This window comes from Brienomyrus brachyistius, chromosome 9 (assembly GCF_023856365.1).
Source record: "Brienomyrus brachyistius isolate T26 chromosome 9, BBRACH_0.4, whole genome shotgun sequence".
In the NCBI taxonomy this organism is placed as follows: Eukaryota; Metazoa; Chordata; class Actinopteri; order Osteoglossiformes; family Mormyridae; genus Brienomyrus; species Brienomyrus brachyistius.
The window spans coordinates 27399426-27420193 of NC_064541.1; the positions used below are offsets into that span (position 1 = coordinate 27399426).

General features: G+C 49.3%; 1 protein-coding gene and 1 long non-coding RNA gene across 4 annotated transcripts in view; both read left to right on the top strand.

Moving 5' to 3' along the window:
- Positions 1–20768, top strand: part of osbpl10b (oxysterol binding protein-like 10b) — a 72391-nt gene that overhangs the window by 35796 nt on the left and 15827 nt on the right. For both annotated transcript variants that reach the window (XM_049026532.1, XM_049026533.1), the window contains exons 5-6: positions 1518–1728; positions 6649–6782. In XM_049026532.1, coding sequence (XP_048882489.1) covers positions 1518–1728; positions 6649–6782 — 345 coding nt within the window. The remainder of the gene's footprint in view (positions 1–1517; positions 1729–6648; positions 6783–20768) is intronic.
- Positions 13058–15678, top strand: LOC125749364 (uncharacterized). Of its 2 annotated transcripts, none has more exons than XR_007399860.1 (3): positions 13058–15080; positions 15163–15203; positions 15286–15678. It is a non-coding gene; the product is annotated as an uncharacterized LOC125749364 (long non-coding RNA). The 2 variants fall into 2 exon arrangements; XR_007399861.1 differs by having other exon boundaries at positions 13058–15039.

The window sequence follows — 20768 nt, forward strand, 5'->3', positions numbered from 1 at the left end:
TTGAGTGGTTTTTATTACGTTATAGGGAACATTTGGCTAGTTAGCGTAGCATGTGCCAGGCCAGTATGGGACTGAAGCAGTTAGCATAGCATGTGCCAGGCCAGTATGGGACTGAAGCAGTTAGCGCAGCAAGTGCCAGGTTAGTATGGGACTGAAGCAGTTAGCGCAGCAAGTGCCAGGTTAGTATGGGACTGAAGCGATTAGCATAGCATGTGCCAGTCTAATATGGGACCGAAGCAGTTAGCATAGCATGTGCCAGGTTAGTATGGGACCGAAGCAGTTAGTCTAGCTCAAGTCACATGCAAGGCTCCCACAAGCACAGTTAGACTCCCAGACTGCTCGTGACGCTTGTTCCTGTGTCCTGTTGCTCGTCCTGTTCCCTGGTGCAGAACAGTGAAACACACACAGAATTATTCATCATATCCACGTAACGGTGTTTATAAAGTGCAGGGAGATCAAAGCTTCCTTGATAGCTGTAGAAGCTTTAATGCTATGAGCATGACAATGACGATGGCTGGAGGGTGGCGTTCTCCTCTAAGGGTGTCATTTGTTTGTCTCGCTCCTGAATTGGGGGTGTCTCCCAGAACACCGGACCTTGGCGACCTGCTGTGCCGAGCTCGCCGTGATGTGCCATTTCATTTCAGTCCCACCTTTTTTTTTTTTTGACAGAAAAGTTTTTCAAACATGACCTAGATTCCCTTTTATGGCAGTTGCGGCGCCCTGCTCTGTGTTTTGGGAGCTCAGCTCAGCTCGTCTGCTCTCTGTCTGCGTGTGTCTGTAGGACAGCAGATCAGCTAGTGGGTTAACTGTGTGGACTTTCACCGTAGAACAGTGCGCTGTCTGAGATTAAGATGAAACGGAGTCAACTTGGCGTAAAAATGTATCTTATGAAGCCAAAGTTACAACTGGGGCATAGAACAGACTGGAAACATAACATCCACTTCAAGAAAGATGTCATTTAACCCCAGTTTTACCCTTTCATATGTAACCAGTACCAATGGAAAGGAAGTCACCAAAGATAATATTTTTACTTACAAATTACTATAATGGTGGTGGCGTGGGGGATCCGGGATGTTTGGGATCTCAGAGCGGTTTGTTTGAGTTGCCTCTTCCCTTCCGGAACATTCTGGCATTCCTGGGTAATAAATAGCACGTATGGCCACCCGGCTGCGCGGCTGTTTTCCTGCGTGCTGGACACCATTGCAGCACTCTGGGGATTCCCACGGATGAGTCAGACTTAACACCGGCACCCTGTTACTAAAACACAGCTAATGCCACTGCGTCTGCTGGCGAGCCCAAGCGCTTCCCTCCGCTGCAGCGCCCCCTACATGATTTTCTGAATGAATGTCGGGGGTTCTAGTGCAGCAGCATCGCTGGGGAGTGTGAGGGGACTATTTGTGGAACAGATTTTTTGGATGAGAGCCTGAAAAGTAAGAGAGAGAGAGAGAGAGTGTTTTAAAACTGGTTGAGTAATTGAACACGTTGTGGAAGAAATGACTGCTGCTTCCCCCACTCAGATAATGAGTCAGGCGGAGGGTCAGCAGAAGACCCTGGTGCACTCCATAGAGTCGCTGCCGACCCGCGGGCCCCTCTCCTCGCTGGACCAGGACCTGCTACTGCTGAAGGCCACGTCTGCTGCCACGCTCAGCTGCCTGGGCGAGTGCCTGAATATCCTGCAGCAGAGTGCCTGCCAGAATACCCACAGCAACAGCCGCGGCCCGCCCACTGGTGAGTGTCCCCGCGATCCGGGGGTGGGGGGGGGTGCTGCCTAGCGAGGAGGGGCGTGGGGAGATGAGGGGCTGTTCCTCTACCTGCTGGCTGCGGCGCGTGACCGTCTGTGGAGGGCTCTGTGTGTGCTGACTCTCAGGACTGTCTCTGGTCTGTCCCTCTTGCTCTGGCAGTTTCCGTGACAACCTGCTGTACCTTGGGCAGGTACAGTCAGGCGGAGCGGTCCCACCGACCCGCAAGTATGAAACGGCCTCCGTCTCAGCAGGGGGGAGGGGGTCATGTTCCTACTAGCTTTGCTCCCGACACCCCCGTTGGACAAACTCAGCCCTGATCCCCTCATTCGGGGTTGTGGTTGAGGAGCATGGCGCTTGTGACCCAATGCTCGTCTACCCCTTTCAGCTGCCCCCCCCCCCCCCCCCCCCCCCCCGAGCCTTACGTGACCCTGCCTCGACGGCGCTACCATGAGGTGAAATGTGCAGCCCTGAAGTCCTTCTCCTTTTGCATCAGCACTTCTGTGAATCCATAGCTCTGAGTCGTTTCCTTATCTGAACGCAGCCGGTTTGCTGGCATTTTTCTGCGTATAGCTTGCGATCAGCGTGTTTGCTGGGCGCACATTTAGCCGCTGGCTCCCGCCCGGGACGGATCTGCTGTGTCAGGGTGCCGTCGGAGTAGGCGTGACTCGGAGAGATGCATTGTGGGTATGTGGGCGCTTTCTTCGACTAGACGTTTCTGGAGCAGGAAGCGATCGATTGCTCTGGGCCGCCTTCTGGCCCGTTATGAAGTGGCTGCATTAAGGCAGGCTGATTTACGGAGCTCACTGACAGGAAGGCGGTTGTGGTGTCACTGACCCTGCAGGTTCCGTGTCCACGTACTAAACGTGCGTGCGGAGAATGTCGAAAAACAAAATGTTTTTCTGAACAATTTTTACACGGTAAACCTCAACCTGATTTGCATAAGCAATCTGCATACAGTTTCGCATAAAGAAGACGACCATTTCATGGATGCCGAATCCGTGTGATGCGTCTGATTTATTTGCCTTCAACCAGAGTGAGGCGCTGCGCCGCTTCAGTCTCAAACGAAGGTGACTGATGTAATTATACGAAACGGAAGAGACGGCTTCGCCTTTTCTGTCCCCGCTGATTCACCCCAGGACCAATGCAAGAGCATGAATTGGCCAGAGTGGAAACTAGCCGACGGCCACTTTGCATAAAAACAGAAACAGCCTTATAGAGAGCTTGTGGCGTCTGACTGTGGCCGTTCTGAGTCTGTCCTTAATCCGTCGGCCATGGCGATTCTCCTCACAGTTTACAGGCAGAGTTACGGAGCCCTGTATTCAGTGGAAGCAGCTCCTGGCGGGAATGTCTTCTACCAGCCTGAACTCATTGGTGAAATTCTTGCCAAGACCCCAGGAGAGTCACTGGGATCCTCCCCTTGCCTATCCATCTATGAAGTGTCAAAGATGAAGCAATGCAGAGGAGGAGGGATTTACTGCTCGGAATCCCTTGGCTCTCAGATCCAACACTGCCATGATTGGCTTCCATCTGCGTTATCTGCCGAATGGAGGCAGACGTTGCGGCAGGTACTGACCCAGTCCTTACCCAGGATTCCCCCGGATCACTGGGGGAACGGCACTTCTTAAACCAAATTCTGCAGACCGCTGCACTCACAAATCTGAAGGTATGCAGTGCAAAAGGCCTTCAGGAATGTCAGATGACTCTGGTCTTCAGTAAAGAGTTAACATGCCTCCTAGACCATTGGTATGAACCCTGAGCCTCCATGGACCAATGATAGTGCTGATTTTCTTTCCTCTGCATCTGTTCCTATTCACTTTTGTGAATCTCTTATTAGGACACTGTCTAAGCTCACATGGTACTACTCTATGTGAGAATCAGTTGCTAACCCCAAGATGTAGAATCATAGTCCTAATCTCTAATTGTCTTAGAGGTGAATGGGACTTGGTTATTGAGGGGGCAGAGGTGCAGTGCGCCTTTATTTGGGTTATAAAATTTCACTGCATTCTGATTGGTTACGGCCGATTCACTATGTGTTTGTGCATGTTAGGTTCCTAAGGGGGTGTCAGAACCAGAGGGATGTCAGGCAAGCAGATGTTCATCAAAACGTCCTTTGCAGTCGGGACGGAGGGACATGTTTCATTTAGCAAGAATACTTAAATTATCAGTGTTTTATTTTGATTCAGACCTGTAACCCCTCTGGTTCTTTTGCATAAACCTACAACCCTGCTGCACATTTGCATGCGGGACCTGCTTGATGGACGTCTAGTCTGGCCCATTGCCTTTAAGGCGATTGTAGCGCTGCTCCTGTTGAGCGAGCATTTGGATGCCTTACCCAGAAGACCCGGCAAAGGCCAGACACGACAAGTCGACCCAGGCATGGCGAGTAGAGCACCATTGTGAGACCGGTGCGCAAGACTAGTGTGAGAGCCAGCCTCTACTGCTATGCTTTGCTTCTAGCATATGTACACACCCACGCATGCACGCGCACGTGCGCTAATGTAACACGAAACTTATCAGGATTTTTTTTTCTTTATTGTCTTTAGAATGTATATTGCCATTTTGAATACTGAATATTTTGACCCAGTCGTTCAACGTCTCAACGTGACTCTGTTGTTCCTCTTTGTTTCATTTTTAACAGGGAAATGTTGCTAATGTCCCTCTGTCACCCACCCCCAACAAGATCTCATATTTTATGGATAAAATCCTCACTCACACATGGCTGGCTGACTGCTGAGGTTCAAGCTGACGACTACATTCCTGTAATGGCTTTTGTCTCAGGATTCGTCAGCGGCCTTAATGAACATTTAGGGTTTCGCAGGTCGTGAGCCATACACAGGTCAACACACCAAAACCAGCTCCATCTTTTTCTACTATAGTGACAATCAATAGACCAGCATGAGCATCTTCCATAATGTTTTATTTGTTGTATATATAATGTCATGTATTTTTTTTTTATTTCTTATTCTGGAAAAAGGTGTGAAACTCTAAATTGGGTTTGGTTGATCTGCATGTGATGTCACTGTGATGTCACTGTGATGTCCTTTCATAGTTTTCGCTACAGGTGAAAATGCTGCAGTAAAGTGTTATAAGACAAGACACCTTTATCGTCAATGCAAAATCATGGAATTCTGTGTGGCAATTCTCATGTAGCAGAGCAGTAATCTTGGTGAAATGCTCTGCATAGCGGAGATAATGATCAAAATGGCACGGTGGCTGGGAGCATATAAATAAGATGAATAAATAATAGTCAGTAGAATGAGTATTAAAATTTATTTTAATTATGATTTGATTAAAATTGTGACTGAAATAGTTAGCAGCAATATTCAGTATGTAGCAGCAATATATAGGATAACTGTAGCAGCAATGGGCAAGTTTACTGTAACGGGGGCAATGGGTAACTGGGCGATGGATGGCATGACTAGTGTGGGCAATGGGTGGGATGACTGTAGTGGGAGCGACAGACGGTATGACTATAGTGGGGCAATGGGCGTGGATGATTGTAGCAGGGGTGATAGTCGTGTCGGTAACGGGCAAGATGACTGTAGCGTGGGGGTGAGGGCTGTATCGGTGACGGGCAGAATGACTATAGCGGGGGTGAGGGCTGTATCGGTGACCGGCAGGATGACTGTAGTGGGGATGAGGGCTGTATCGGTGACGGGCAGGATGACTGTAGCAGGGATGAGGGCTGTATCGGTGACGGGCAGGATGACTGTAGCAGGGATGAGGGCTGTATCGGTGACGGGCAGGATGACTGTAGCGGGGGCGAGGGCTGTATCGGTGACGGGCAGGATGACTAGCAAGGGTGATGGCTGTAGTGGTGACAGGCAGGATGACTGTAGCAGGGATGAGGGCTGTATCGGTGACGGGCAGGATGACTGTAGCGGGGGCGAGGGCTGTATCGGTGACGGGCAGGATGACTAGCAAGGGTGATGGCTGTAGTGGTGACAGGCAGGATGACTGTAGCAGGGATGAGGGCTGTATCGGTGACGGGCAGGATGACTAGCAAGGGTGATGACTGTAGTGGTGACAGGCAGGATGACTGTAGCAGGGATGAGGGCTGTATCGGTGACCGGCAGGATGACTGTAGCGGGGGCGAGGGCTGTATCGGTGACCGGCAGGATGACTGTAGTGGGGATGAGGGCTGTATCGGTGACGGGCAGGATGACTGTAGCAGGGATGAGGGCTGTATCGGTGACGGGCAGGATGACTGTAGCGGGGGCGAGGGCTGTATCGGTGACGGGCAGGATGACTAGCAAGGGTGATGGCTGTAGTGGTGACAGGCAGGATGACTGTAGCAGGGATGAGGGCTGTATCGGTGACGGGCAGGATGACTAGCAAGGGTGATGGCTGTAGTGGTGACAGGCAGGATGACTGTAGCAGGGATGAGGGCTGTATCGGTGACGGGCAGGATGACTGTAGTGGGGGCGAGGGCTGTATCGGTGACGGGCAGGATGACTAGCAAGGGTGATGGCTGTAGTGGTGACAGGCAGGATGACTGTAGCAGGGGGTGATGGCTGTATCGGTGACGGGCAGGATGACTGTAGCGGGGGCGAGGGCTGTATCGGTGACGGGCAGGATGACTAGCAAGGGTGATGGCTGTAGTGGTGACAGGCAGGATGACTGTAGCAGGGGGTGATGGCTGTAGCGATGATGGGCAGGAAGACTAGCAGGGGTGATGGCTGTAGTGGTGATGGCCAGGATGACTGTAGCAGGAGGGTGATGGATGTAACGGTGATGGCCAGGACTGCAGCGGGGGCGATAGACTTGGGTAAATTGGAACTATAACAGCTAGATGCCCTCAGAAGGTGGTGCTGTCTCATTGTTTTGGGTCCGTTTCCAAGCGGGGCCTCTGTGTAGGAGGCCAGCCTGACTATTTCTGACCCCCCCCCCCCCCCCCCCATTCTAGACGGCGTCCCCGGGTGGCTCGGTCCAAAGTCGCCGTCAGCAGAGGAGCAAAAGAACGAGACCCGCACCCCTGTCAGCTGGTCTGCTGAGCTGTCCCCCGCCCTCAGGGGCAAAGGGCTGCCCCAGGGCTCAGAGGTAAGGCTGTTTCCTGTTCCCAGAGTAGAGGATTGTGGGAAGGTGATTATCATATGAAATCCTGCATTCTGTTATGGTGAGTTTGTGTATATACTGCAGACATAATGATTGGTTATTGCCTTTGCTAGTGGTTTGTATCTGTATCCCCCCATTTCAGTGGCTTTCAGTATTATTGTATTACAGATGCTCTGGGGATAAGGTAATAGACATCTATGGTGTTTCTTCCTGAATAAGATTTTCCGGTTTGTCTGGTTTATATCACAATTCTTCACAGTCTCCTATGGGTGGTCGTGATAGGGTTACTATCCTTAGAGCTTTTAAACCGACTCTACCATAGGAGAGCAAGCTCTGATTGGAGAAGCACCCTGGCCACTTCAGGAAACCAGCCCTCTGCAGGTCCTCACAGGAGATGGCGATGATGCTGTGGCTGAATTATCCAAGGGTAGCGCCCCTAGTGGCCATTGCAGGCAGAGCATCCACGTTAAAAATCTGTGATTATTTTTGTTAGTTGCAGATGAAATTTTGTTTGCACAGAAAATGAAATGTTACTGTGGCGTGATCCTCAAACAAACATGCCAGTGCATTTTAACCACTTGGTTGCACCATTTTAATAGGGGTTAAAAAGTCACAAGGTGTTCAGGCAAGGTTTAAAAAAAAATGGCTGAAAAGTTCACAGCTGGAAAAAATGAAGTTTGGTTTTCTTGGGTTTCCTTCAAACCTACAGAGGACTGAGTGATGAATGAGTGACTGATGCTCCCGTCTCGCGCGGTGAATTACAGGCTGAACGAATTTACTGTAAACCTGAAGCGAGACCTTCAGCGATCAATAGCAAATGCAGTCGTTTGCATCTCCCTGTGTTGATATTTTGCTGAGCGGCCTGTGAAATTAAGCAATGCTGCCTGTAATTATATTGAGTATAATTAGGCTGCAGTGCATGATTGCCCTCCAGGGTGTAGCGATGAAGCTATGTTGCAAGGCGGCAGGAGCCTGGATACAATGACCTTCTCCTGACCAGAAGGCTTTGGATAGAAGTTTGGGCAAAACAGGCATGAGCCTGATTGCAGGACAGCTGCATGTATTGCTGTCCTCAAAGAACTGCTGCCTTTTTTAAAAAAAATCATCCTTTTGGCGTCAGTAAAACGCTTCGCTAGCGGCTGACGGCTCTTTAGCCAATATGTGTGGCGTGCAGCACCTGCTCTCCTCAGCCAGGTGCCGCTAATTAGCCTCCATGCTAGTTTGGCTTTATCTTAGTGCTTATAGTCACTTGACTCATTTTAATGCAGGTGCTCATTCCCGTAACCACCTCATCTGTGCTTAAGAGCAGATAACAAATGGCACACTTGAGGTATTCTCTGAATTTATTAATACATCGTTCTTAATACAGTAATCACTCTCTTGGGGGGGGGGGGTACACTGGCTTTAGACGGGGGACCTCTGACGAGTTCAGTAGCCTCTTCCTTATTTTAGATTAGTGTCAGACTGATGATGAAATTCCTTCCTCTGGGTGGCGCCATCTTTAACCCATGAGCAAGTCTCCCTTGCTACAGGGAGTGCTTTATTTTTTTGGAGATACTGCTCTGTGATGGAGGGGAGATGCCGGCTTGGTCCCCATCCTGGGCGGCGGTCGTGTCGTTGGCGGGGGGCCCTGGAGAGCCAGGTCTTTAAAAAGCCTCCATTCACAGGTCCGAGAAGAGGCATTGGGGGCCCGGTTCCCATGGCGACGTCTTCTGTGTTTTCGTCTGACTCCGGTATTCAAAGGCGTTTCTCTATCCTTCGGTCAGTCTGGACCGTCACGCCCATTCCCTCAGTGGAGGCTGGCTTGTGCTTCCAACCAATCTGGCGTCTTCGGTCATTCTGACCTGATGTTGGTCTTTCTAGCCCACTGCCATATTCTGGTAGTTTCTGCAAAACTGACCCCAGCTTTCATGAAGAGCTGAGACATCTCTCCTGTGTAATGAATTACGCTCCCTACTGCCTGCCTCCTGCTATCACAGCCCCCCCTTAATGGCTCCATAGAGCACAGTGAAGGTAATGGAGGCTGATGTCTAAGTGCAGTGGGGGGTTTGGGGGGGGGGCATAGAGGATAGCACTGCTGTGAGGTATATAGCACCTGCTTGTCTCTCTGCTTAGTATAATGCAGTACCCTAGTATGCAGCGGTACCCCCTAGTATCAAGAGAGAGGAACCGAGCAGCGAGACTGTAAAAGCTCCTGACTTGGATACGGCAGGTGAAAATCTCATCATGTTACCAAATAACCTGTTTCCGACATCAAATCTGTGCTTCTGTGGGGCAAATTGCCGAGAAGTGAAAGTAGATAGATGCGTTTAATAAGACTGGTGTAAACGGGGAGGGATAGGGGGGGTCGGCAGACCCTGGATGGACCACGGGTGCGTTACGGTACTGAGGGTAGGCTGAGACAACAGGCTGACTGTATTTTATGCCCCCCCCCCATCAGTGTATTTGTGGTACAAAGAGGGTTGGGGGGCGGGCAGGGCTCTTCAGTCCTGGCCTGTGAGATTCCCATCTCTGTGAAATCGGCAACATAAGCTCAGGACGTACACGGAACCCTGTGACGGGAACAGGGAGGGTGTGGAACCCCATTGACTCGCCACCCGCTTTATATTCCTTCTGCGTTCCCCCCCCCCCCCCCCCAGCCTCCCTCGGCCCCCACCCCAAGAAACATTATATCCTCTTTGCAGAAAAAAAATTGTATGCTTTGTGTACAAACAGCCATCATTGAATTATTGATGTACTTTTCCATCGTGACGGGAAGAGGAAATTCTGCATTAAGTGACATAAGTCACTGCAGATACTGGAAGACTGTTGGAAGGAAGGTTGGTACTGTGTGGTGATTGGTAGCAGCAGGATGAAGATCACAGAAGTATTTCTTAATCTATTTATCTTTTAATTTTTCCCGTCTCTCTGTTGTGGCTTAAAACTCGCAGAATATACAGCGAACCACCTACTGGGCGCTAAAAATGGCAGAGGGTGTTCTAGTCAGATAAGAGGAAAACAGAACTGCCTGACACGATTGGTAGTGATCCTACACCCCGCACCACCCAACCGACTGCAACTTCAAAATAGGGACTGGGTCTGATTCACACCGGCATGGAGAGCAAAGCTCGGGAAGACTGACGGAAAAATGGCCAGACTAATGCAGGGAGAAACGCCTGTCTTGGTGTGACAGACTTTGCTGTTTTTGGAAGGAGCACGAGGGAGAGACTGCACCTGGTGGCCTAAATATGATGAGGTAAACGAGGTTAACTTGCATGCCGTTGAGAACCTGCTGATAGATGTGAAGTTAGCTGTCCACAAGAGATGACCAGGAACCTTGAACCTGGAGGAAAGTTTATACCAAGCATGTGCTCTGGGCTGTAATTTTCCCGCAAAGAACTGCTCAAATTTCTTCCAAAAGTGTTTTAACCAAATGTTAAGTTTGGAGTTCAGCGTTTCTCATTTAAGCATCACAAATTAATTTTCCAAATCCTTCGGTCAGAAACTGACTACTACACAGTAGGCCTTTAAATTCCATAATTGTTACGTAAAAATCTCTGAAAAAGTAAACTTGCTCTTAAATGTATTGAAATATTATCATGCTCTCATTAATATCAAGAATTAGGGACACCCTTCACCTTCCAAACACCTTCAGTCAGTCTAGGCCTGGGAGTATGGAGTATAATATAGGACCATTTTGAGGGGTAGTGTGTGACCCCATGACTTAGAACTCTGTGTCCAGGAGGTTGTTGGTTTGAATCTTTTGGCCATCGTAGTAATTATCTGTCTTGACCAGGGTCCTTAACTCCAAAATGATATACATATATATATGACTGATCCTGCAAAACATTAAAGATTTTTTATATATCCATACTTGCACAGATGTTAGATAAATGCATGAAGTTTGAAATCTGCTCCAAAGTCTGTCCTCAAGACCTTATCTTTAAGGTTTAATGATGTCTAGATCTGGTGAATGGAGATGTTCAGCTTCATCCTGCTGTCCATGAAGCTGAATTTATTTAACAGTGTTTGTGGTGAATTATTATGTTGTCTGCGCCACAGAGTGCACTTAAACGTGCATTTATTAAATATAAAATGGCCATTTATTCTTCGGTTATTATTTGACCATGCAGAGTAATCGGACCTAATGACCCTCACGTGATGGGCCCCAGTACCATTACGAATCCCCGCCATTTTTAATTGTTGCCTTTCTTCAAACGTTAACCCACAATTCAAAACATGGCTGTTTTTCTCTATTTTTCAGGGCTCCAGCTCATATGCATTGTCCTCGAGTGACATCACTGCCATAAATCACAGCTTTGTGCAGTTTAAATTGCACAGGTTTTCACTGAGACGCTACGCAGAGGTGGTGATTTTTGAAGGTGTTCTCTGATGTTAGCGTCTTATTAAGTGGCTGCCACTTAAGCGTTCAATTTAGTATGACACACAGACAAGACAGCTACTTAGGTGAAATTGTGACCTGGTTACTTCAGTGTCAAAGTCTTTTACCACATCGTGTTTCTGCTATTTTGTCACCCCATTGCCGTAATGTAACTTCTGTTGTGAATGTATATTGCTACAAAAGAGATTAGTCTGAGGAAGCACAATTAGCATTTGAGGGAACGGTGGCCTCATGCCTCTGGAACTGGGTTGGAGTCTCTGCCATGGCTCCATGTGTGTGGAGTTTGCATGTTCTCCGCGTGTCATCATGGGGTTTCCTCTGGGTACTCTGGTCCTCCCCCCCCTCTTGTAAAAACACGCTGGGGAATGCCAAATTGGGATTTACCAAATTCCCCATAGGTGTGAATGTGTGCGTGATTGATGTCTGCCCTGCAATGGGTTGGCGCCCCATCCTGGGTTATTCCCTGCTTTGCACCCTTAGCTCCGGCCCCCGCGACCCTGCATCGAACAAGCGGGTATGGAACATGGATAGAGGGATATTTACAGTGTAATTGCTAGCCTTGGCAAACAAAATTATCTTTCAAATAGTACAGTAATGCAGTTACCATCAAACCCAATTAGCGTCTGGATATTAGTTATTGTCTTTCTTTTTTTTTAACAGCGGCAGTAAGTCTGTGTTAATGAGGAGTGGTAATTTATCTTGCTTTTCTTTGCCTTTTCCAGAACAGGTCCGCTTTTTTTATAGTGGAAATACTTTAACATGTTTCCTTTGAGACAGAGAAGCCGGAAATCATACTGGAATGCTGTGTCAGACTCATTTTTGTTGCGCTCATTAGTTATTGGGTATATTTTTTTTCATGTTGAATCTGATCTTCAGTTGTAGGGCTGTCGTCTCCTCTGAGCTCACTGCTAGCCTCTAAGCATGACCCCGTCTTGTTGATTGTACATTCTAACCTATTCAGTGCTGAGTTAGGGGTTAGGAGGCTCTCGATGGAACAAATACACCTTTTGCCTGCTGCTCTCTGTGCCCATAACAATGCTGTAATGCGCTGATGCTCCTCATCTCCAGTCTCAGTAGATGTTTCCAGAGTAAGTTGTTCATTGTCCGTTCTAGATTGGTCTTTTATGATAGTTTTATAAGTGAGCCATTAGAGCAATATACCAAAAATCTGGAACCTTGTTTTGAGTTTGACAGACTGGTTCTTTTAGTGGTGTTGCATGGGTGCCAACTAAATATCATGAAAGACTCGATTTTTATATAAGCGAGGTCACTCTTGATATAATCCCTTCCTGGTGTGCAGACTAATATTGTACTTGTACTGAGGAGAAAATAAGACAATGAAAAAAGACAGTCAGCAATCAAAATGAATGTTGTCATGTGGATTTCACTTCACCTCCTTCAGGACCTCGTATGTTTGAATCCACCCTGTCCAGGGTTGTGATTAAGGGACATTGTTCTGTGTGTGCTGCTGGTGCCGCTGGTCCCGCTAGTGTTGCCATCATGCCCTGCTGGCATCCTGACTAGCTTTCAGGGGGCATGTTTGTGACTGATGGGAGCAGTATTGGGAGGAGCTAGAATCTGTGATTCGGCCAGGTAATGCTTTTCAGTTGCTATCACAGGTCTCGTCCCTCCTCCTGCCTGAAAGTGCAGGATTGAATATCTGACTGAAAAAGAGATTTGAAGTGTTATTCTCAGTGAGTCTTTTTTTGTGACTGTCTCTTGCGGTGTGGCTGCAGATTGCCTGGTCGCTTATAACTATTTTTACCCACGAATAATAAGCAGAGATGGATATGGTGCTGGTACTGAGAACGGCTTTTTACGTGTGCTGTGTTCAGCTGCAGTTGGCATGGAGACAACCCACGTGTGGGAGAACGTACTGCATAGTGAAGCGAACAGCCTGACTGGAATCGGCGTTGCCTTGTTGGGTAATTCACCGGTGTGAGACCCTGCACTCTGATTTAGGGGTGTGGATGTTTAAGGCATCTAACTCCAGGTACCTGAGCGACCTGGAATTATTTGATATGGTTGGGGTTCGGTCATACTGTGCTTAGAACTGATTTAGATGAATGCTTGACCATGCAGTTCCTTATTTGACCAATAGAGGGAGTTATATCTCCACTGACCAGCCAACTTGTGACTGATTTTTAGCATGATGTCACATGTTGGAGGATGGGTGGGCAGAGCTACAAATATAAGCTCCATTTTGTCCTATAGTCAATGATGTTCTCGAATGATGACAAATTACTTTAAAAACGGTGGAACTGTGTGCATGATTTAAGTCAAATGGCTCGCTGTCTAACACTGATCCTGTCCCTTGAGTTGGAGGATCTGTGTTGGTTTGGGTTTGCATGTAAATCTAGCCTCTCCCTTGTTGTCTCATGTACTTCCTTCGCGGACATCCTGGCAGGTTATAAATCAGCCCAGGAGGAATGAAAGGATTTGATGGCTAAATCTTGTCGACCCTGTCTTCTCCAGATGTTTGACAGCTGGACTGTTGGCGTGGAACTCGATTCAGGTCATGGCTGAGTTAGTCTCCTGGGGTGTCTGTGCTGAGTGGAAACCCCAGCAGGGCTCTCTGGTGCCCTGCTACCTGGCACAAGAGTTCTTTTTGTTTTTTAATCAATTTCAATCTTTTCCCCTGTTAAACTGAGCTTGAGTTGATTTTCAGATGGTGCCTTTACCAACATTGGGTACTTAAAAAAAAACTGGACATACATCATCATATTGTGATTTGAAACAAATGCACCACAGACAGGTGTGAGCAGTAATTGATTGTATGGCCTGTGCTCTTTGTTTTGTTTGCTTTTCCATGGATTTGGAAGGAAAAGGATGCTAAACACACATACAGGTGCTCAGTGTTTGCTGTTGATGCTGAAACAAAGGACACTGTGGGATTCAGAGGTACGAATTCAGAGCTGTGACCTTGTGATTCTTCAGCGTGAGTGTGGTGGTAGTTCTTGCATACGATCATTTGTGAATATACTACTGCTGCTTGTGAACTGCCTTCCAAAGAATATCTTCATTCATGTGTAGGTCATTGTACTTGGTCAGATGTCCAAAGTGCAACTGCATCTGTGTTTCCTGGAGTGGATGTGTAGGTGTGAGCAGTACGCAATGGGTAAAGGTAGCGGGTGTGTAGGTGCACTCAGCGCTCTGGGTAAAGGTAGTGGGCATGTAGATGTGCACGGTGCGCTCTGGGTAAATTTAGCGGGCGTGTAGGTGTGCTTAGCGTGCTCTGGGTAAAGGTATCGGACGTGTAAGTGTGCACGGCACATTCTGGGTAAAAGGTAGTGAGCATGTAGATGTGCACGGCGCATTCTGGGTAAAGGTAGTGGGCATGTAGATGTGCACGGCGCATTCTGGGTAAAGGTAGTGGGCATGTAGATGTGCACGGCGCATTCTGGGTAAAGGTAGTGAGCATGTAGATGTGCACGGCGCATTCTGGGTAAAGGTAGTGGGCATGTAGATGTGCACGGCGCATTCTGGGTAAAGGTACCGGGCATGTAGATGTGCACGGCGCATTCTGGGTAAAGGTACTAAGCATGTAGATGTGCACGGCGCATTCTGGGTAAAGGTAGTGGGCATGTAGATGTGCACGGCACGTTCTGGGTTAAGGTAGTGGGCATGTAGATGTGCACGGCGCATTCTGGGTAAAGGTAGTGGGCATGTAGATGTGCACGGCGCGTTCTGGGTAAAGGTAGTGAGCATGTAGATGTGCACGGCGCGTTCTGGGTAAAGGTAGTGAGCATGTAGATGTGCACGGCGCGTTCTGGGTAAAGGTAGTGAGCATGTAGATGTACACGGCACATTCTGGGTAAAGGTAGTGGGCATGTAGATGTGCACGGCGCATTCTGGGTAAAGGTAGTGGGCATGTAGATGTGCACGGCGCATTCTGGGTAAAGGTACTGAGCATGTAGATGTGCACGGCACATTCTGGGTAAAGGTAGTGATCATGTAGATGTGCACGCCGCGTTCTGGGTAAAGGTAGTGAGCATGTAGATGTGCACGGCGCATTCTGGGTAAAGGTAGTGGGCATGTAGATGTGCACGGCACGTTCTGGGTAAAAGTAGTGAGCATGTAGATGTGCACGGCGCGTTCTGGGTAAAGGTAGTGAGCATGTAGATGTGCACGGCGCATTCTGGGTAAAAGTAGTGAGCATGTAGATGTGCACGGCGCATTCTGGGTAAAAGTAGTGGGCATGTAGATGTGCACGGCGCGTTCTGGGTAAATTTAGCGGGTGTGTAGGTGTGCTCAACGCGCTCTGGGTAAAGGTAGCGGGCATGTAGGTGTGTTCAGCAGAATAAGTCTAGATTTTAGGCATTTTCAACACTTATTTGATGGAAATTCTAAGGTAACAGGCAGACTACTTTATGGCTTAATAATGAGTATATTTAGCAGCTACAAGGACAAAAGATATTTAAGTTTTCCATACTAATGGAAATTTAATAGACATGAACAGACAACATTTGCAGTGGTTTTGTGATAATTTGAACTACTCCAATTATTACACAGTAATATTGAAGAGGAAGCTTTCTTATAATGAACTGAAGTGTTTTATAAATCATAAAGGTAATTTAATATTAAAAAAAATTCATGCAGCTATTTAAAATATTGATGTCAACGCATTTTCAGCGTCGACATCATAAACTGCGTCGACTAATCGTGGCAGCCTAAATCGATTCTCTTCTGCATTCGCTCTTTTGTACTTCTGGTTGCTGCCTGAAGGCTGTAGGTTTTCCACTGAGGGTACTTAATCACTGAACATATTCCAATGCGTTCCTCGTGAAGAGCTATGGTTTGCTGTGAGCCAGTACTGAACGTGCACTTTTTCCTTTTTGTCCATGTTCTGCAACATAGCCATGTTATACATATACATATATCATACATACTGTATGATCTGTTGTATTAATGTGTTGCATAACCAGACCATCGCTCTTTTCTGTGTGATGTCAGAGAAGTGGCAGCTCTGTCCCACAAGCTGGGATTATGTCCAGCTTGGCCGGGCCCTTGTATTTGACACTGTGAGTTTCGGAAGCTCCGTCTTCTCATGGCGATTCGGCAGCCTGGAACTGTCGCTCATGTTAATTACCTCCTGATCCCACTGGGGGTCGAGGTTGGCCAGCAATCACAGAAGATTGCGTGGCATCAGGGGGGTTAATGGAGTGAGGATGCGATGGATGGTATTCTAAAGATGCGCTGACCTGCAGGGCACTGTGGAATGTGGGAGGTTGGTCCAGACAGACCTAGAGGAAGGAGTGACCTCAATTATCCATTTCTCTTGTTCCCTCTTCTCCTTATTTTTATCTTCTCCTCCTTCTTCCCTCATCTCCAGTCTCCTTTCCTCTGACAGTTTCTTCTTCCGTCCATGCTATCGGGGGCTGTACCTCTGTGAACTGCCCTCCCCTACCCTCTCCTTGTCTGTCACTCTCTTGCAGTCTGTCTATCTGTCTCTTCCTCCCTCTGCTGAGTCAGTCGAGCAGCTTGGGCATTTAAGGGCAACTTTAACTTCCTGTAATCTGTTTCCTGCAGATCCTGGCAGTGGGAGAGTGGTGCCATTTTTTGTTAACAAATGGAGTGTTTGCAGTTCCTTTAAGTTTGGGATCCCCGACTCAAGATACTGGGGCGCGGTAGGGTCCAGCGCCCGGGGGGGTAGGGCTGCAGATGTCTTCTCAAAGCAGCAAAGGCCGAATCAGGATGAATGTCAGAACAGCGTGGCGTGCTCAAAACCAGTGGCACCTCCAGGCAGGCGGTAAAAAGCATGATGAGATATGGCCTCCATGCCACAGTCCTGAAGGAACCTCGACTTCTGCTCGGAATGGGGAGTTGAGCAACAAAATTACACTCTAGGTGTTGGAAACCAAAACCTGTAATCAGTTTTATGCTTTGAAAACATGACATTACAGTTTTCTTACTACATTTTTCTCATTATCATTATATTTCTGCAAATTGTTGCTTAAGAAAGCTGAGAAGCTCAGTATTCGGGGCTGGTATCAGTTCCACTTTACGCAAGGGGTCAGGGGTCTTGTTATTACATACATATTTAGTCTATGATCTGTGTATAAAAGTCTAGACCAGAGATTTTCTTTCAACCAACCAGTTGAGCATAAAGAGTCTCAGTCACAGAGTATTCAACTGGTTGGTTGAAACAAAATCCCGGTCGGATTCCCGGTGTGACATTGGACCATTAACTTGGCCAGTTGGACTCCATTTGGCAATCCTGGGCTTCTGGCTTTAAATTTGCCATTTGTGATCCTGTAATTGGAAGAGCTGTTGTACCTTTGAGAAAAGAAAAAAAGCAGTTGCATGCACGCCTACGTAAATACACACACACACACTTACACACACACACACACACACTTATACACACACACACAAACACGCACACACACACATGGGGGAACAGAGTTTCCTGCTTGTTAATGAAACCAACACCCGCAGCACTTGCAGGGCAGTTAGCATGAATTTGGAAACTAATCCGCCTCTAAATATAGACTCTCCCACGGGCAGTGGGCTCTAGCAGCTTGTCCACAGCTGCAGCCAATCGAGCAAGAGGCCACTGTGACGGCGGGCACTGAGCTGTCTGTTTACACAGGTCTGTGGAAACTTACACGAGTGACGTTAGCAGGTCCGCTACCTTTCCCACACCTATGCACACCTACATGCCCCCTACTTTTACCCAGAGCACACTGCACAGACCTACACGCCCTCTACTTTTACCCAGAGCGCACTGTACAGACCTACACGCCCTCTACTTTTACCCAGAGCGCACTGCACAGACCTACACGTCCACTACTTTTACCCAGAGCGCACTGCACAGACCTACACGTCCACTACTTTTACCCAGAGCGCACTGCACAGACCTACACGCCCTCTACTTTTACCCAGAGGACACTATAAAGACCTGCACGCCCTCTACTTTTACCCAGAGCACACTGCACAGACCTACACGCCCTCTACTTTTACCCAGAGCGCACTGCACAGACCTACACGTCCACTACTTTTACTCAGAGAACACTACACAGACCTACACGCTCCCTACTTTTACCCAGAGCACACTGCACAGACCTACACGCCCTCTACTTTTACCCAGAGCGCACTGCACAGACCTACACGCCCTCTACTTTTACCCAGAGCACACTGCACAGACCTACACGCCCCCAACTTTTACCCAGAGCGCACTGTACAGACCTACACGCCCTCTACTTTTACCCAGAGCGCACTGCTTGTGTGAGAGAGTGAAATATAACTATGTAATAATAGCAACAAAGTGCATAGTGTACCAACAAAACACTTTTAGGTGTGAACTAAGAAGTGGAACATCATCGCTGTGCTCCTGTTATGCAGCTGCAAAATTAATCTCGTTAAATATAACCTTCGACTCGAGCATTTATCCTGCAGCCCTGGCTGGGAGAAAGTTAGCTGTGTAAATGTTCAGAAGGTCCCCGTAGTCGGAGCTTGTCTTGTCCAGTTATCTGACTGTCCATGTCTCTGTTGGGCTCATTAGCCTGACGTGGCCTAAGAAAATGTTGCTGAATGGTAATGAGAGAGAAAGAGAGACTTCCCTGAAAAGAAGAAAAAAATGCGGAGGATGATGAGTGTAGCCCTGCCTGGGGGACCGGAGTGTCCCAGAGGCAGGGCCGCGGAGGGGGCGGGGCTCTGTGCGTGCGTGAGGAGAGGCAGGGCCGCGGAGGGGGCGGGGCTCTGTGCGTGCGTGAGGAGAGGCTGGGCCGTGGAGGGGGCGGGGCTCTGTGCGTGCGTGAGGAGAGACAGGGCCGCGGAGGGGGCGGGGCTCTGTGCGTGCGTGAGGAGAGGCTGGGCCGTGGAGGGGGCGGGGCTCTGTGCGTGCGTGAGGAGAGGCAGGGCCGCGGAGGGGGCGGGGCTCTGTGCGTGCGTGAGGAGAGGCTGGGCCGTGGAGGGGGCGGGGCTCTGTGCGTGCGTGAGGAGAGGCTGGGCCGTGGAGGGGGCGGGGCTCTGTGCGTGCGTGAGGAGAGGCGGGGCCGTGCGGGGAGGGGGCGGGGCTCTGTGCGTGTGTGAGGAGAGGCAGGGCCGCGGAGGGGGCGGGGCTCTGTGCGTGCGTGAGGAGAGGCAGGGCCGCGGAGGGGGCGGGGCTCTGTGCGTGCGTGAGGAGAGGCAGGGTCGCGGAGGGGGCGGGGCTCTGTGCATGCGTGAGGAGAGGCAGGGCCGCGGAGGGGGCGGGGCTCTGTGCATGCGTGAGGAGAGGCAGGGCCGCGGAGGGGGCGGGGCTCTGTGCGTGCGTGAGGAGAGGCAGGGCTGCGGAGGGGGCGGGGTTCTGCGTGCGTGAGGAGAGGCTGGGCCGTGGAGGGGGCGGGGCTCTGTGCGTGCGTGAGGAGAGGCAGGGCCGCGGAGGGGGCGGGGCTCTGTGCGTGCGTGAGGAGAGGCAGGGTCGCGGAGGGGGCGGGGCTCTGTGCATGCGTGAGGAGAGGCAGGGCCGTGGAGGGGGTGGGGCTCTGCATGCGTGAGGAGAGGCTGGGCCGCGGAGGGGGTGGGGCTCTGTGTGCGTGAGGAGAGGCAGGGCCGCGGAGGAGGCCCGTGTGTCTCAGTGATTAGCAGGAGATCCTCCCAAAGCTGTTCGCCATCAGACCCTTCAATGGATGGGCAGAAGGAAGGAGAGAAGGTGGGGAGGGGATGATACAGGAGGCAAGGAGGGAGGCAGTAAAGAGAGAGGAGATGGAGCAGTGGCGAAGTTCCTGCTCTCTCTCTCTCTCTCTCTCTCTCTCCCTCTCCCTCCCTCCCTCCCTCCGTCTGTGCCTGCATCCTGTGGACTGCCTCTTACACAGCACAAGTGGTGTGTCTGTAGCATGAGCTTCCCCACACTGCCAGGCATTAAGGGGCAGCTGGATACGAGAGTCACGTTCGGGCTGATTGGGCTCCAGCAGGGAGGTCTAGGGTTCCGGGCTGGAGGACGACTCTGAGATGAAAGTAAGTGTCCTGCCAGTGTGTGAAAGAGTGTATCTGACACCCTGGGCCCAGGTTCTGTTGAGTAGCGGTGTTCAGTCCCTTCCTGCATTGCTGGAATCAACCTCACCGTCCACAGGCAACGGCCCCATGAAGCAAGAAGTCTCTTATTCTGAATGAAACCTCTGGCTTGGAGACGTTTCATCTTCGTTTTCCCAGCAGGGCGGCGCTGTGCTCTCTGTGGTTTCAACTTTAAGCCTGAATTTCTGAGGAAATTTCTTTGGTGACTAAAAAAATGAGGAATATCTGTCCATGCAGATAACAGGCTGCCTTGCTTTTGACCAATGAAATATTTAGAGCGTGTGTGTGAACTTCTGTGAATCATTTTTCCCGTGTGCGCAATGAAGGGAACAGGAACTGCGATAACTTAGAGTATGTGTGTTTATGGTGTGTCTAGTTTATTTTGACATATGATTGAATGTTTACTTAATATTACTATTAAGACCTGACACTTTTGAGCATGTATTTGAGATTATGTGTCTTTGTGCTGCATAAACATGTCTTGTTTATGTGACAGTGAAAGGTGTTTTTTAAGTATAAAATATTTAGGGAGAAAATTCTGGTCATCTCATCTGGGAGGGCATGGGGTTGCTTTTAAGCAACAAGTGTTTCAT